This window comes from Topomyia yanbarensis, chromosome 3 (genome assembly GCF_030247195.1).
Source record: "Topomyia yanbarensis strain Yona2022 chromosome 3, ASM3024719v1, whole genome shotgun sequence".
Lineage (NCBI taxonomy): Eukaryota > Metazoa > Arthropoda > Insecta > Diptera > Culicidae > Topomyia > Topomyia yanbarensis.
In genome coordinates, this window is record NC_080672.1 from 259,372,295 (window position 1) to 259,387,997 (window position 15,703).

The 15,703-nt window shown below is 44.8% G+C and overlaps 1 protein-coding gene across 1 annotated transcript in view; it reads right to left on the reverse strand.

Moving 5' to 3' along the window:
- Window positions 1-576: 576 nt before the first annotated feature.
- The window catches only part of LOC131690583 (LIM/homeobox protein lim-6), a 65,161-nt gene continuing 50,034 nt past the window's right edge, over window positions 577-15,703 (reverse strand). The window contains exon 7 of the mRNA XM_058976478.1: window positions 577-1,594. Within this exon, the coding sequence (XP_058832461.1) occupies window positions 1,170-1,594 (425 nt within the window). The 3' untranslated portion in view covers window positions 577-1,169. The remainder of the gene's footprint in view (window positions 1,595-15,703) is intronic.

The following is a 15,703-nucleotide window of genomic DNA, read 5'->3' on the forward strand; positions in this document are numbered from 1 at the left end:
GCAGGAAGGCCAACGGGCTAACTTAGCGACACCAACAAGTAGTTTCAAGTCGGTTAAAAATCCTGCAACAGTGGGTGTGAAGGGATGCGAGTCAGGTGGGTGCGTGGGTATAAAAAAAAGGATTAAAACAAAGAATAAAAATAAAAAATAAGAAATATTAAAAAAAAATGAATAAAAACAAAATAGATGAATAAAAACCCATACAGCGAATAGACGCAATCGAGGAACCAAGAGGAGATATAGGAGGTTGAGGTTTAGTCGGAAGGCTTGCTGGAAAAAACAGCTGCGATAAGAATCCGACAGTACCACGGCCAAATCGGCCTCGATAAAAAAAACACACATACATACACACAGACATTTGCCGTTCTTGACAAACTGATTCGAATGTTATATGATAATCTGCCTCCGGGCCTCAGTTAAAACGTCGTTTTCAGAGCGTAACCTTTAGATTAGGAAAGGTAAAAATTGCCCCAACTCAACCCTACTACTAACTAGCACTGCTCTCCCTAAGAAGGAAGGAAATATTTCTTTTTACTGTCTTTACATTTTATTTTGTAAACATACATTATTGCGGTGTTATTTTATTGGTGGTTATAATTGAGCTACACGAATACAATACAAGCATACATAAATATAACAATATAAATTCTGCATACGAATCCTAAGTACTTCTAATGTTAGTATTTACAGATGAATCCTTATTAGTCGCGCCACTTATTAACATAACCGTTAGGAAAAAAACACTTTGGATACCTACAAGACGCACCTAAAAAGCCGACCGCCAAATGGCATGCTCACAAATCCAAACCATTCTAATAGTGATGCCATTATGCACCCAGAGGCCAATCAACCAGTCATCAATCTCAATTACCAATCACATCGTCGAAGGTTGAGCAATCCGATTCCATCCTTCAATTCAGAACGCATTATCAGGAAATTAGCTAAGCACATATCTATTTCCTATTACTGTTCTAATATTCACCCATTTGAAGACTTGCAATGAATTGATTAGTATGAAATGAAATTCAATTCGTTTCCAAAGATAAAAAAATGCTAAAATTTTTCTTGATCTTTTTTCGACTGTCAACATTGCTTGGCATGTTAAACTAATTTTGGCGTTCATTTCATTGTAAAATCACATGTTTCGATTTGCAAATGGACTAATTGATTCACGGCTGCTGCTGATGTTGATGATGGTGAGCATGCTGTTGAAGGGGATGTAACGGATGACCGTGATTTCCGTGGTGTGCTGGCGGTGGCTGCAGACTCAATCCGGTGCCGGTCGCTGTTCCGGTGTTCGCCGGAGGCCCCTGATGGTGATGAAGAGTGCTTGACAGTAGATGGTGCGGATGATGCAGATGGTTGGGCGGTAGCTCGTTGGTGGCATTGTTTCCGGCGGCCACGTTACCACCCGGATTACTGCCATCTGGGCTACAAAAGTACGAGTTCTGCATCGAGTACAGCCGATCGATCGGGTTCAACAGCTGAGCGTGGGGTGGGGTCATCGACGTTGTCAGTTGTTGCAGCGAAGGGTACTCCATGCCCATCATCGCGCTGAGTGGAATATTTTCGCTTTTCACGATTGTTGATGGGTCTGCAAATAGGAGGGAAACATTTTTCATAAGTAGGTATGCTAGAAATATGTGGATGTGTAAATGCGCATCGTTTACAGTGTGTAGGGAAGTCCATGGTGTAAAGGTGCTAAGCATTTCATAAAGATGAAATATGAAAAATATAAACTAAAATGAGTTTGCAAAAATCATGGTTGTGTGCGAGCAGTGATTCTCCTTCTTCACAGTCAGATACAAACAAAGCCGGAAAAATGATGTTTCTGTGGCGTTAAACCTTTTGTGCACAGTATACTCTAGAAATAGTACAAATTAATTGAGTTATTGTCGCCCGGTCTCACGAACATTTCTGCAGCTTCCTGGTTGAAAACAATCCCATTTGATTTTGCCGTCTTTGTTTATTATTTTCCACCAGCTAGTGATGTAGTGTTTGTGTCATGTGCCGTGTACGTACATGAGCCGTAGAAAAGTCTATAGTCATTCCAGTTGAAATGTCAAATTAGCAATAAATGTTTAAAGATAAATTGAGAATTTTAATAGAACAACTCGTCATCGCTCACTACTCTAGTCTCGTCGGTAATCATTCTAAAAATAAATGTATCTGTATTCATCAATATATTCATTTCATAGCCATGCTCAAATAACGAGATTTTTGTCTCGGAGATAATAGTCATTAAAACTAGATCGATGATTTCTCGAATTGCAGATTCTTGATTTTTTATCTAGAAACCTGATCTAGATCTGGACAGTGAATTTGATTCTATATACACCAATATCACAAATGATGAAAGAGATTACACGTCAATATTGATTATATCAGATGAGAACGTAAACTACCCAATCCAAAAAAATCCGCATAAACAAGGAGATAGTTTGTAACAATTAGTTGCATCCAGACCACGGGAAAAAAACTAAAGCCACCCAATTTGTCTCTGCAGAACTTTTCTTCGGCAAACATTCTACGACATGCCTCTAGCTGTGACAATAACATGAAACAGAAAAAAACGATTTTTTCCAATAAAGAATATGTTTTGTTCCAACTCGATGCTCGGACGTGCGTGTGATTGTGTAAACGATGGTAGTTTTTTGCGACAGATCGCTCATAAATATTTATTTTTATGGGGCACACATGATTCCTCACCCGGTAAAAGCAGAAAGTTGGCCACAGAGTTGATGTTGCTCCCGACCACCCGTAGACCACCTTTCACAAATGCGTGCACAGGTGGCTAATCCATTACATGACTCCGTAATCCGGGGAAGCCGCACATATTTATTTGTTGTTTTTTTACTTTGGCGGGGACGGCCTGGCTGATGCAGAAACTTTCCATGTTGAAAATTGTCAATTGACCGGCGTAGTTTTAGCATTGTGTGTAGGTGCGGAAAAGAATTGGTCCCGGATCGATCCCGAATTCAAATGCCGCCGGTAACTGGAAACTAATAATACTCTTGTAAAGGGTGTTTTTAATGTTTTTTGCCTTTCTCAATAGAAAGGTATTGCAATTGCTCTGAAAACTGACTTTTTAACGGAGGCCCGGAGGACCGAGTGACATACACCATTCGATTCAGTTCGTAGAGTTCGGCAAATGTCTGTGCGTGTATATGTATGTGTGTATGTATGTATGTGTGTATATGTGCGTCTGTGTGTGTATGTGACCAAAAATGTCACTCATTTTTCTCAGAGATAGCTGAACCGATTTTGACAAACTTAGTCTCAAATGAAAGATACAACGTTCCCATAGGCTGCTATTGAATTTCTGATGGATCCGACTTCCTGTTCCGGAATTACAGGGTGGTGAGCACAATCACGCAGAAAATGTCGATTTTAATAAATTCTGCAATGAATGTATAAAGGTGAAATTTTTTCCAAAATATGACCACAACTGCATCGATTTCTAGTATTAGGTCACTAACATCCATTCAAAGTCTATTTGGCCACATTGGCCACCATCATCGGTTCCGGAAGCCCCGACCGAAGTATCTAAATTCAGAATAACAGTCACATCGGTTTCTCGGAGATGGCTAGATCGATTCAACCAAACTTTGTCTCAAATGAAAGGTATTGCTTCTCCGTAAATGGCTATTAAATTTTAACCTGATCCGACTTCCGGTTCTGGAGTTACGGGTTGTGGCGTGCGATCACATAGCAAATTGCGATTCAAACCGATACTCCGATGAAAGCAAAAAAGGTAAAAATTTCGCTAAAATGTCTCTCAAACAACTTAAATTTGTAGTTCTAGGTCATCGACGGCCAAACAAACTTTCGTTGACTACATTGACCACCATAGACGGTTCCGGAAGTGCTCGGGAAAAGCGGCCATCTTTCAAAATTAGCAAACTCATATCAGTTTCTCGGAAATGTTTGGGCCGATTTTCACAAACTTAGTCCCAAATGATAGCTATAATATCCCCACAGATGTTTATAAAATTTCGCACGGGTCGCTTTTATAGTTCCGGAAATATAGACTGAACTGTCCGGTGACATATGAAATTCCCATATAAGCCGGAACTCAAAAAAAATTTTCAAAGGGGAGACCCCATGAAATTTTAGAAATCGAATTCGTATTTTTGATGCCAAACATCTTTAGAATGCATGAAACGTCGAGATTTTATGTCATCACGAATTTTTCTTTATAAAAATCTACTTTTTGGGACGCCGATTTCGCACCTTTTTTTCAGTTCAATATTACCGTCGCTGCTTTTTTTTGCAAAATTTCAGAACTCGAATAAAGATTTCTTTTCTTGTATATTTGTCATGTCATGTATAATAATAAAATATAATATATGCATTTGAAAGCTTTTAATGAATATAAACAACGCAAACATTCTCGTGTGTATGGTTGAGAAAGGTACAATTGCACCGCTAGGTGGATTAACACATGTTTTTCAATTCTATATTACCGTGGCTGGTTTTTCTTTTGCAAAATTTTAGATCCCGAATAATGATTTCTTTTCTTGTATATAGTTGTCAAGTCATGTATAATAAAATTGTAATGTATACATTTGAAAGATTTTAATAAATATAAGCAACTACAAAAATCTCGTGTTCATGATTGAGAAAGGCACCATTGCACCGCTAGGTGAATTAAAACAAGTTTTTTCTTGTGGATTTTTCGGACAATTGAGTTGACATATGAATTTATTTTTTTAATTGCTAAGTCTTCTTTGAAATTTCATCATGCAAAAATATAGGAATGATTTTTTTTCAAATTTTCGAATATTGAATAAAAAATGACCGTTCATCAAGAAACCTTCTCGCGGGTTGCTGCCAAAGATTTATCTTATCAAATGTGGCTTATGTTAGGTTAAACTGTGACGCAGTTTGAACGCGAATGGTATCGGAGGCGCAGTTTTCTTCAAAAATCACTGGCAAGCAATATCGAGACATGGTCGAGGATTGATGGTTTCGAAATGGTGTTATACAAGATTTGGAAGAATTTTAGTTTGAACAAGAGAATGGTAAAAAGTCATACTGGGGTTGCAACGATCGATTTATTGACATTTTGTAGACAAATCCTATCGAAAACGGTAACACCGGTTGGCTACCTCGTTTTTGCATTTTGACGCCGATGAATTTTTATGGTGCTATCACGCAGAGAAAATGATCATATTAGAAATGATAATAATAGGACTTTGCTTCAAAGTATAAAAAATTATTGAATCGAAAAAATATATCTTTGCTTCGAATAACAAGGAGTACTAGTTTTAAAATATTAGCTTTAGAAACAAAAATAAAGCTATTGAATTTGAAAATATAATTGTTGAATATAATTTTGTTCTTTATGCATGTTTCAATTTACACCATTTTGATGCATTGTGGCAACTGAAACAATCAGCAATTAATTTTAGCGGTAAAGAGGAAATCTATTATATCAAATGTATCCATTGCATAAATAGAAAGAGAAATTTCTGGTAAGTAAAATGCACAACGGAAAATGATAAAATTAGTAATTCCTTATCTTTTATTCAGAATCTCCTGGTGTTTGCTAAATCAATGTCGCCAACTATACGTGTTGCGATCTCTCTGCACTTCATCTTATTTGCTATCTAGTTTTAAGTAAAGAAGAGCGAAATTAGGAACTGGCGCGATGACAGAAAACAACACAACAATCATGTTATAATTGATAACATTTTCAGCATTTTTTTCAATGCGAAATAAAAGAATTTGTGGCAAATAGATTACTGTATTATTTTAAAAAAGTAGCTTATTTGAAGTAATAAAAAAAATCTTTGTTTCAAAAAAACATATGATTGATTCAAATAAAAAATTTATTGAATCTACACAAAGTCGTTGCAGAGCTTGATTGTAGAAACAACAAACATTTTCTTTGAAGCTAACAACAAATATTTTGGATTCAAAGAAAATTGCTATTAGGCCCTGAGTCAAAAATATATTTTGTTGAATTCAAAGTGGTTTATTTTTGAATTTAATAAATTTTTTTCTGCGTGATGGCAATTTTCTCGTCTACATCGACAAACAGTAAACAAATAATACGCTAGAGGTCAACTAATTTCGCGACTAATGCACTTCATAGTCGCGAAATTTCGCCAGCCGTTCTAGAAAAAATGGCCAAAATTGATCAAAATTTGACCGACGCACAGTGGCGGATCTTCGAACAAAAGTCGGACAAAACCTAAAATGTTGTCTAATTTGGCTGAAAATCACAAGTTAAGCTAATTTTAAGGTGCTGAATTCATTTTTGATGTTAAAAGTCACAAAATATTAGATAACGTTTTCCATAGAGTGTCATTGAACCTGTCTTAGGATTATTATCTCATTCTTGTGATAGATTTGCCGTTACTGTTCATCAATATGAACAATATCATGAAAAATGAAGAACACTACTTTATATACATTGAATAACGTATTGGTTTGAGTAAAGCCATGTCAAGTGATCCTCGAATTTTTCGCAAAATCACCGATTTTCATGAGATATATTTTATTGTATAGGGATTATGGTGAATAGCTTTTGGTATAAATATTTCGTTAAAACTCCTTTTTTTTTCTTTAAGTTATTAACCCTTAAACTTTATTGCATGATAAAATTGTAAATTTAATATCTTAAAAACTACTGAAGATAATTGAATGAATTTTTGTACACATATGGAATGATATTTACACTATCTCATAAAAATATTTCTACTGTATAATTGTCTGAATAACGGTACTTTGCATCTATTTAAAAATTTCAATTGTGTTTTTTCTTGTGGTCTTCACGCTAAAAAAAACTTCAAAAATCACATCAAATTACGCGTCAATCTTTTACCTTCAATAATATGTATTGATAATTTATCATTTTTGTTCCTATCGAGAGTTATGGATGATTTTGTAGCAATGCGCCGAGGGCAAAGGAACATTGGATGGGAATGATATTCCCATGGATTTACCGGATAAACCCGAAATTACTCCCTCTCCTGATTCCCCCAGTCCTCACCGTATTAAAACATACCCAGCCAGTTCAAATGGACCCTGGGTGGTGTATTTCCGGCCCAACACGAAATCGCCCAATATTCTAGAAATATCACGGGAGCTGACTGCTAACTACCCGGCCGTAGCTCAGATAACACGTGTTCGAGCTAATAAGATACGCGTTTTAGTGAATGACCTCGACCAGGCAAACCAGATTGCTCGCAGCGAGCGTTTTACGAAGCAATTCAAAATGTATGTGCCTTGTAGGGCAGTGGAGATCGATGGAATCGTCGCCGAACCGGGTCTAACGTGCGAAGACCTGTTGAAGTACGGGGTTGGCTGCTTTAAGGACCCTTCACTTCAAAATGTGAAGATTCTGGAATGCAAGCAATTGTATTCCGCAAAAACTGAAAATGATAAGACAACTTATTCTCCGTCAGACTCGATTCGGGTGACTTTCTCCGGATCTGCTATTCCCAACTATGTCCTCCTGGATAAGGTTCGCCTACCTGTTCGCCTGTTTGTACCGCGGGTAATGAACTGCAGAATTTGCAAGCAACTGGACCACACAGCCACTTATTGTGGCAATAAGAAAAGGTGCGGCAAATGCGAGGGAGAACATGAGGATGACACTTGCGGTGGAGAAACTGAGAAGTGTATTCACTGCGGGGGCCCTCCGCATGCTCTTAAGTCATGCCCGGCGTACAAACAGCGCGGGGATAAAATTAAGCGCTCCCTTAAGGATCGCTCGAGGCACTCTTATGCAGAAATGCTAAAGAATGCTTCGCCATCAGTCCCTTCCGAAAATTCCTTTGCTCTTTTGGCTGGCGTTGAGCAAGAATCTGACGACCCACAAGAGGGAACATCATTGGTTAACCCAGGGGAAAACTCCGCTAGCGAATGACGGATCTCAATAGTAGCATGTCTGTAATAACATACGTACATGGAACTATTGAGAACCAGAGCTACAGGTCCAAAGCCCTGGTAAAGGAGGATGGTTGTGATGATCCGGGCCGAGATCACCACGTAAAGCAAGGTAGGGCATAACCCCAATTCCAAGGCGTGAAGCGACCCGTGCCGAGGGATGAGTGATCGGGGATGAAAAAGATGCTCGATCGTTAACGGAGCCTGTGGGGTACCTGGGCAACCCCCACAGTAAGCGTCCCTTACCACGCTAATGCGGAGCTCTGGCGTGGCGGACATATATTTCTCGCGCTACTCGTGGGACTTTACATGGAGATAAATAAAAATAAAAAAAAACAGACGGAGGTGCCAAACCCCTTCGCTAGAGGTGGTTTGGCGAGGTCTCCCCCCCGTGGGGAGAGTAGTGGAGCGATGAGTGCTGCATCCGAAAGCACCAGTGACCCCCCAGCGGCGGTAGGCAATAACCCTACCAATGCATCGGAGGGGCCAATATCTGCGATGCGCAAAGTAGCGAAGCAACTCGATTCTATAATCGACTTCGCTAGCGCAAAGCAGAATATAGCCAAGGAGTTGAAGTTGAGCCTCCTGGAGCTCCGGAAAGCTGTTCGTGTCGCAAGGCAGGAACAGCAGGCCTATGTTGAGAGGGTGGAATGTCGGGAGAGGCCCGACAGAGAAACCCAGACGGTGGCCTCCAATAGGGAGGAAAGAGAGAAGGTCGATAGAGGTTCACAGACAGTGGCCTTTACCTTCTACGGAGCAGCCACGTCGATCGGAGCGGCGACCGAGTTCCCCTCGAAGGGAAAAGGAAAGGGCAATCGCAAGACGGCATCGAATGCGAAGCGCCCTAGGAAGTCGCCAGGCGAGGGTGCCAAAACCGACACCACTCGGCGTGCAACCGTCAAGGTCAAACGCCGCCTGGGTGAGGTAAGCGAGGGCGAGAGTGACCTCGCTGTGGAGAGCGATGGTACCAGCAACCCGGCACGACCGGGGCAGGGGGGCTCAAACCCCTGGACGCTGGTCACCAAGAAAAAGCCGGCACCGAAACCGGAGGTACCGCGGCCTGCGAGGAAGGCCAAGGACAGAGGCGAAGCCTTGTGGTTAAAAACCGACAAGGACAAATACGCCGATGTCCTTAAATCGATGAAGGCGGCCGAAAGCCTCTCGGCCCTTGGGCAGGATGTGCGTAGCGTAAGACGCACCAACACGGGAGAGATGCTCCTGGTGCTGAAGCGAGGCGCACAATCAAGTGCAGTATACAAGGCCTTGGCCCAAGAGGTCCTTGGTGAGGGCGCCCAAATCAGGTCGCTAGGTGCGGAAACAACTCTCCAGTGCAAGCACTTGGACGAGTTCACGACCGCAGAAGACGTCGTCGCAGCCGTCAAGGAGCACTGCGACGTCACAATCGAGCGGGCCTCTGTGCGATTGAGAGATGGACCCTCTGGCACCCAAGTAGCCTACCTCAGGCTACTGAAGGCGGATGCCAAAAAGGTAACCGAGAAAGGGAAGCTGAAGATCGGCTGGTCGGTATGCCCTATTAGTATACCCCAGCCGCCTCCAGTGGATAGGTGCTATCGGTGCCTTGAGTCCGGCCACAAAGCGTACGAATGCAAAGGCATAGATAGGAGCAAGCTATGTCGTCGCTGCGGCGAGGAGGGACATAAAGAGCGGGGGTGCACTAAGGCATATAAGTGCCTTATTTGCACCGCTAAGAAGCAAGCCCATAAACATGCTATGGGCGGACCTTCGTGTCCCTTCGGTGAGTTAAATAAGAAGAAGCCGTGAGAGTCACACAGCTAAATCTTAACCATTGTGCAGCAGCCCAACAGCTGCTGTGGCAGTCGGTCTCGGAGTCGAGGACAGATGTCGCCCTCTTATCAGACCCGTACAGCATCCCTGCCGGCAACGGCAATTGGGTGTCGGACGGGTCTGGAATGGTGGCAATCTGTACAACGGGACGGTTCCCGGTTCAAGAGGTAATACACCCCTCCGCCGAGGGTGTGGCGATTGCCAAGATCAATGGTGTGTTCTATTGCAGCTGCTACGCCCCACCAAGGTGGCCAATAGAACAGTTCTACCAGATGATCGACAGGCTCTCGTCGGACCTCGTGGGCCGGAAACCGGTAGTAATAGCGGGAGACTTTAACGCTTGGGCAGTGGAGTGGGGCAGCCGCTGTACAAATAGCAGGGGTCAAGCGCTAACGGAAGCGCTTGCGAAACTCGATACTGTGCTAGCTAATGATGGCTCCGCTAGTACATTCCGTAGAAACGGAGTGGAGGCGTGGATTGATTTGACCTTTGCCAGCCCGAGTCTGGCTCCAGGCATGGAATGGAGGGTAGACGAAGGCTACACCCATAGCGATCATTTAGCAATCCGCTTTAAGATCAACTATGGTGTGCAGCATCCGAGGGCGGGAGATCCCTGTCAGGTACGCGGGTGGAAGTCCAATCACTTCGACAGCGAAGCTTTCACCGCGGCCCTGGGACTGAAGGCCAACACCGACAGTCTAAGCGGGGATGCGCTGGTAGCTGTTCTATCACGCGCGTGCGACGCCACTATGCCGAGAAAAACACTGCCAAGAAACGGTAGATGCCCGGTATACTGGTGGAGTGCCGAGATTGCAGCTCTACGGTCAGCCTGTCTCAGAGCTAGACGTAGGATGCAAAGAGCTCGCACCGAGGATGCAAGAGAGAACCGCCGTGAAGTGTTTCGAGCTGCGAAATTGGCCCTTAACAAGGCTATTAAGAGCAGCAAGAGAGCGTGTTTCGACAACCTGTGTGAGAGTGCCAACGCGAATCCGTGGGGTGACGCCTACCGGATTGTGATGGCCAAGACCAAAGGGGGCTCCTCACCCCCAGAACGGTATCCGGACCGGTTGGCAACGATTATCGAAGTACTCTTCCCGTCTCGAGCCACAAGCCCCTGGCCACCTGCACTACGAGACAGTGCGGGCACGGTCGAAATGGTGGCTCCAGTGACGAATGAAGAACTACTCGCAGTGGTTAAATCCCTAGCAATGAACAAAGCTCCAGGGCCGGATGGAGTTCCAAACAACGCTCTCAAGGCAGCGATCATAGCGAACCCGAACATGTTCAGGCTAGCTATGCAGAGATGCCTTGACGAGTGCCGTTTCCCCGATAGATGGAAAAGGCAGAAACTGGTGCTGTTGCCGAAGCCCGGGAAGCCGCCAGGCGACCCATCGGCGTACAGACCAATCTGTCTGATAGACACGACTGGCAAACTGCTTGAGAGGATCATCCTCAACAGGCTCACCCCGTACGCGAAAGGTACGGACGGTCTGTCAAGCAACCAGTTTGGCTTTCGGAAGGGTAAGTCCACAGTGGACGCTCTCAACTCAGTGATAAATACTGCCGAGATAGCGATCCAACGAGAAAGGCGAGGTATTCGATACTGTGCGTTAGTGACACTTGACGTGAAGAACGCATTCAACAGCGCAAGCTGGGATGCCATCACGCTCTCGCTACACCGGCTTAGCCTACCGGTGGGTCTGTACCGGATCCTGGAAAGTTACTTCCAAAACCGCGTACTGATATATGAGACCGATGCCGGTCAGAAAAGGGTTCCGATTACCGCCGGAGTCCCACAGGGCTCGATCCTAGGCCCGGTGCTATGGAACCTCATGTATGACGGGGTTCTGAGACTGAAGTTCCCTCCTGGGGTCAAGATCGTCGGCGTAACCTTGGAGGTCTACGGGGAGTCAATTCCTGAGGTAGAACTAACCGCAGAACACGCGATTAGCACGGTGGAGGAATGGATGAGCGCGAGAGGCCTGGAGCTCGCTCATCATAAGACGGAGGTAGTTATCGTCAACAACCGCAAGTCGGCACAACATGCAGTTATCCATGTGGGAGAAGTCGCGATCACTTCACAGCGAAGTCTGAAGTCTCTCGGAGTCATTATAGACGACAAGCTGACCTTCGGCAGCCATGTCGACTATACGTGCAAGAGAGCGTCGACTGCTGTTGCGGCACTATCGAGAATGATGTCCAACAGCTCAAAGGTGTGCGCCAGTAGACGTAGGTTACTGGCAGGCGTTGCCGTATCTATCCTCAGGTACGGCGGCCCGTCATGGTCAAGAGCACTGAGGGTAACCAGTTACCTACAGAAACTGGAGAGCACCTACCGCGTGATGTGCCTCAGAGTGATGTCTACCTACCGCACGGTATCACACGATGCATCCTGCGTGATAGCGAGCATGATGCCAGTCGGGCTGGTCATTCGGGAAGATGAGGAGTGCTTCGAGCTACGTGGAAATAGGGGAGCCCGCGAGCGCACCAGGGCGACCTCGGTCGCCAGATGGCAGCGTGAATGGGACAACTCCTCGAAAGGTAGGTGGACTCACCGGCTGATACCTAGCATATCGAGCTGGGTGGGAAGACCCCATGGGGAAGTTCACTTCCACCTGACACAATTCCTGTCAGGCCATGGCTGTTTCCGTCAGTACCACCACAGGTTCGGGCACGCGGAGGTCCCAGTCTGCCCGGACTGCCCAGGTGTAGATGAAACTGCCGAACACATACTGTTCGTATGTCATCGGTTCGACGTCGAAAGAACAGCAATGCTTGACGTCTGTGGCTGGGACACAACCCCTGATACCCTTATTCAGCGGATGTGTCAATCGGTGGAGAAGTGGAACGCAGTCTCGGTTGCTACCATCCAGATTGCCAGTAGGCTACATGGTCTGTTCATGCCGAGGTAGGTTGGCGCAGCGAATGGCAACCGCGTAAGGGGTAAACCCAGCCACCCCGAAGCAAGACAGAAGAGTGAGTGTATAGGCGTATAAGTGGACTGCCTCATGCCAAGACGGGAGGGTCGTAGCGTAGTATGTTGGAACTAGCTATCGATGCCTCATGGCGTGGCAGAGGAGTGAAAGGGTGAGCATCCAAGTCAGTCTCACACTGCATGTTAAGGGTAAGCATAAAAGTCAGCCTCACAGGTTGGTAGAGGCTAGCACAAAAGTCAGCCTAGCAAGGAATGAAAAAGGTGAGCACAAAAGTCAGCCTCGCATGGTATGTCAGAAGTGGGGCCTAAGAAAAATGTCCCACATGGGATGCCAGAGGGAGTGACAAAGGTACAATAGAGTGGCACGATTGAGAGTGAATCAGGTGATAGGGTGAGCACCTAAGTCAGCCTCACACGGTATGGGTAGGGCGAGCACAAATGTAAGCCTAGCAAGGAACGAGTAAGGTGAGCACACAAGTCAGCCTCGCATGGAACGTAAAAGGTGAGCACTAAAGTCAGCCTCATGTGGGAGTGTTTGAGAGTGAATCAAAGTGCGATTGAGAGAGCACCCAAGTAAGCCTCATACAGGATGTATGAACGCGTGAGTGAGAGTGAATGAGTACATTTAGTACAGCCATCCCCCCAGAAGTAATACCGAGAGGTAGATCCTGGGAGGAATGATGGCGGAGCCCAATGGAGTTTAGTCGGTATTAATGGCTGGTCACCATTCGAGTCCGACACGCCCCCAGTGCACCCCGTGCAGTAGATTGGACCCTACCAATAGCACGTGTACTGGGCTAGGACATAAAGGTCTTCTCCATTGTAAAAAAAAGGGGAATCCAGGAAGAGGAGAAATCTAGCCTCCCCTAAATTGCCTCGTAAGAGTACCAAGGTGTCGTCCCCTCAGAGTGCGCCAACTACAATCAATAAATCCAACGGAAGTGATGCACTACAGCCGAAGCAATTTGCTCCAGGACTAGGAAATATTAATTCTAACAAGGAGTACCCACCACTTCCAGGGACACCAAAAACCCCAAGTGTCCCCTTTTTTCAAACAGATACTCAGTCCAGTAGCGGACTAATGAAATTTTCTGACATAGTGGACTTAATTTTCACAGCTTTCAATGTTACTGATCCTCTTAAAAGTCTTCTGATACGTTTTCTCCCTATAGTGCAAACATTTTTGAAGCAGTTGACTACTAAATGGCCCCTCCTTGCAGCGATCGTATCCTTCGATGGCTAAGTCATCGAACGAGGTCACCGATTCGATCACTGTTCTACAGTGGAACAGCAGAAGTATCCTCCCGAAAATCGATTCCTTTAAATTTTTACTAAATAGTTTAAAATGTGATGCTTTCGCATTATGTGAAACTTGGATAACTTCCGATATAAATCTCAACTTCCACGACTTTAATATAATTCGTCTGGATCGAGAAAACCCCTATGGAGGAGTACTTTTGGGGATCAAAAGGTACTATTCTTTCAACCGAATTAACCTCCCTTCAACACCAGGCATTGAAATTGTCGCTTGTCAAGTTTTAATCAAAGGTAAAGACCTTTGCATTGCTTCCATCTACATTCCTCCTAGAGCCTCGGTAGGGCACCGAACGCTTTGTAATATCACGGAATCCTTACCGGCACCGCGGCTAGTTCTAGGAGACTTTAACTCGCACGGTACGGTATGGGGTTGTCTTCATGATGATAATAGATCAACATTAATCCAAGATCTTTGCGACAATTTCAACATGACCATCTTAAACACGGGAGAAATGACGCGGATTCCTACACCACCAGCACGCGCAAGCGCGTTGGATTTATCGCTATGCTCGACATCGCTACAGTTAGATTGCATGTGGAAGGTGATCCCTGATCCCCACGGTAGCGATCATTTGCCTATCGTGATTTCAATTGCTAACGGTTCAAGACCATCGAAAACAATCAATGCCTCGTATGACCTCACACGGAACATTGATTGGAAGAGTTACGCGACCGCGATATCCGTTAAAATCGAATCCACTCAAGAACTTCCTCCGGAGGAAGAGTACAGGTTTTTGGCTGGCTTGATTCTCGACAGTGCGAATCAAGCTCAGACTAAACCAGTACCCAGCGCGAATACCCATGGACGGTCTCCCACACTGTGGTGGGATAAAGAGTGCTCAGAGCTGTACGCGGAGAAGTCCACTGCATATAAGGCCTTCCGGGAAGACGGGTTACCCGCTAGCTATCAACAGTACGTGTCGTTAGAAAAGCGAATGAAGATTCTTATGAAAGCCAAAAAACGCAGTTATTGGCGCCGGTTCGTCGACGGGTTAACGAGAGAAACAGCGATGAGCACTCTTTGGGGTACGGCTCGACGTATGCGTAACCGAAACAGTACCAACGAGAACGTGGAATATTCAAACCGTTGGATATTCGCTTTCGCCAAGAAGATCTGTCCGGACTCTGTCCCGGTACAGAAAACGTGCCGCGCCGCGTCTCCTCCCGATACCGCGAACGAAACACCGTTTTCGATGGTGGAGATTTCACTTGCTCTCTTATCATGCAACAATAACGCCCCAGGGTTAGACAGAATCAAATTCAACTTGCTGAAGAATCTGCCTGACACTGCAAAAAGGCGCTTGCTGAACTTATTTAACAAGTTTCTTGAGGGTAACATTGTCCCTCATGACTGGAGGCAAGTGAAGGTCATCGCCATTCAAAAACCAGGAAAATCAGCCTCCGACCACAACTCGTATCGGCCGATTGCAATGCTGTCCTGTATTCGGAGGTTGTTCGAGAAAATGATCCTTTTTCGCCTCGACAATTGGGTTGAAGCAAATGGCTTACTGTCAGATACACAATTTGGCTTCCGCAAAGGCAAAGGGACGAACGATTGCCTTGCGTTGCTTTCTACAGAAATCCAAATGGCCTATGCTAACAAAGAGCAGATGGCATCAGTCTTCTTGAATATTAAGGGGGGCTTTTGACTCAGTTTCTATCAACATTCTGTCAGAGAAGCTGCGCCAGCATGGTCTTTCGCCAATTTTAAATAACTTTTTGCTAAACCTGTTGTCTGAAAAGCAC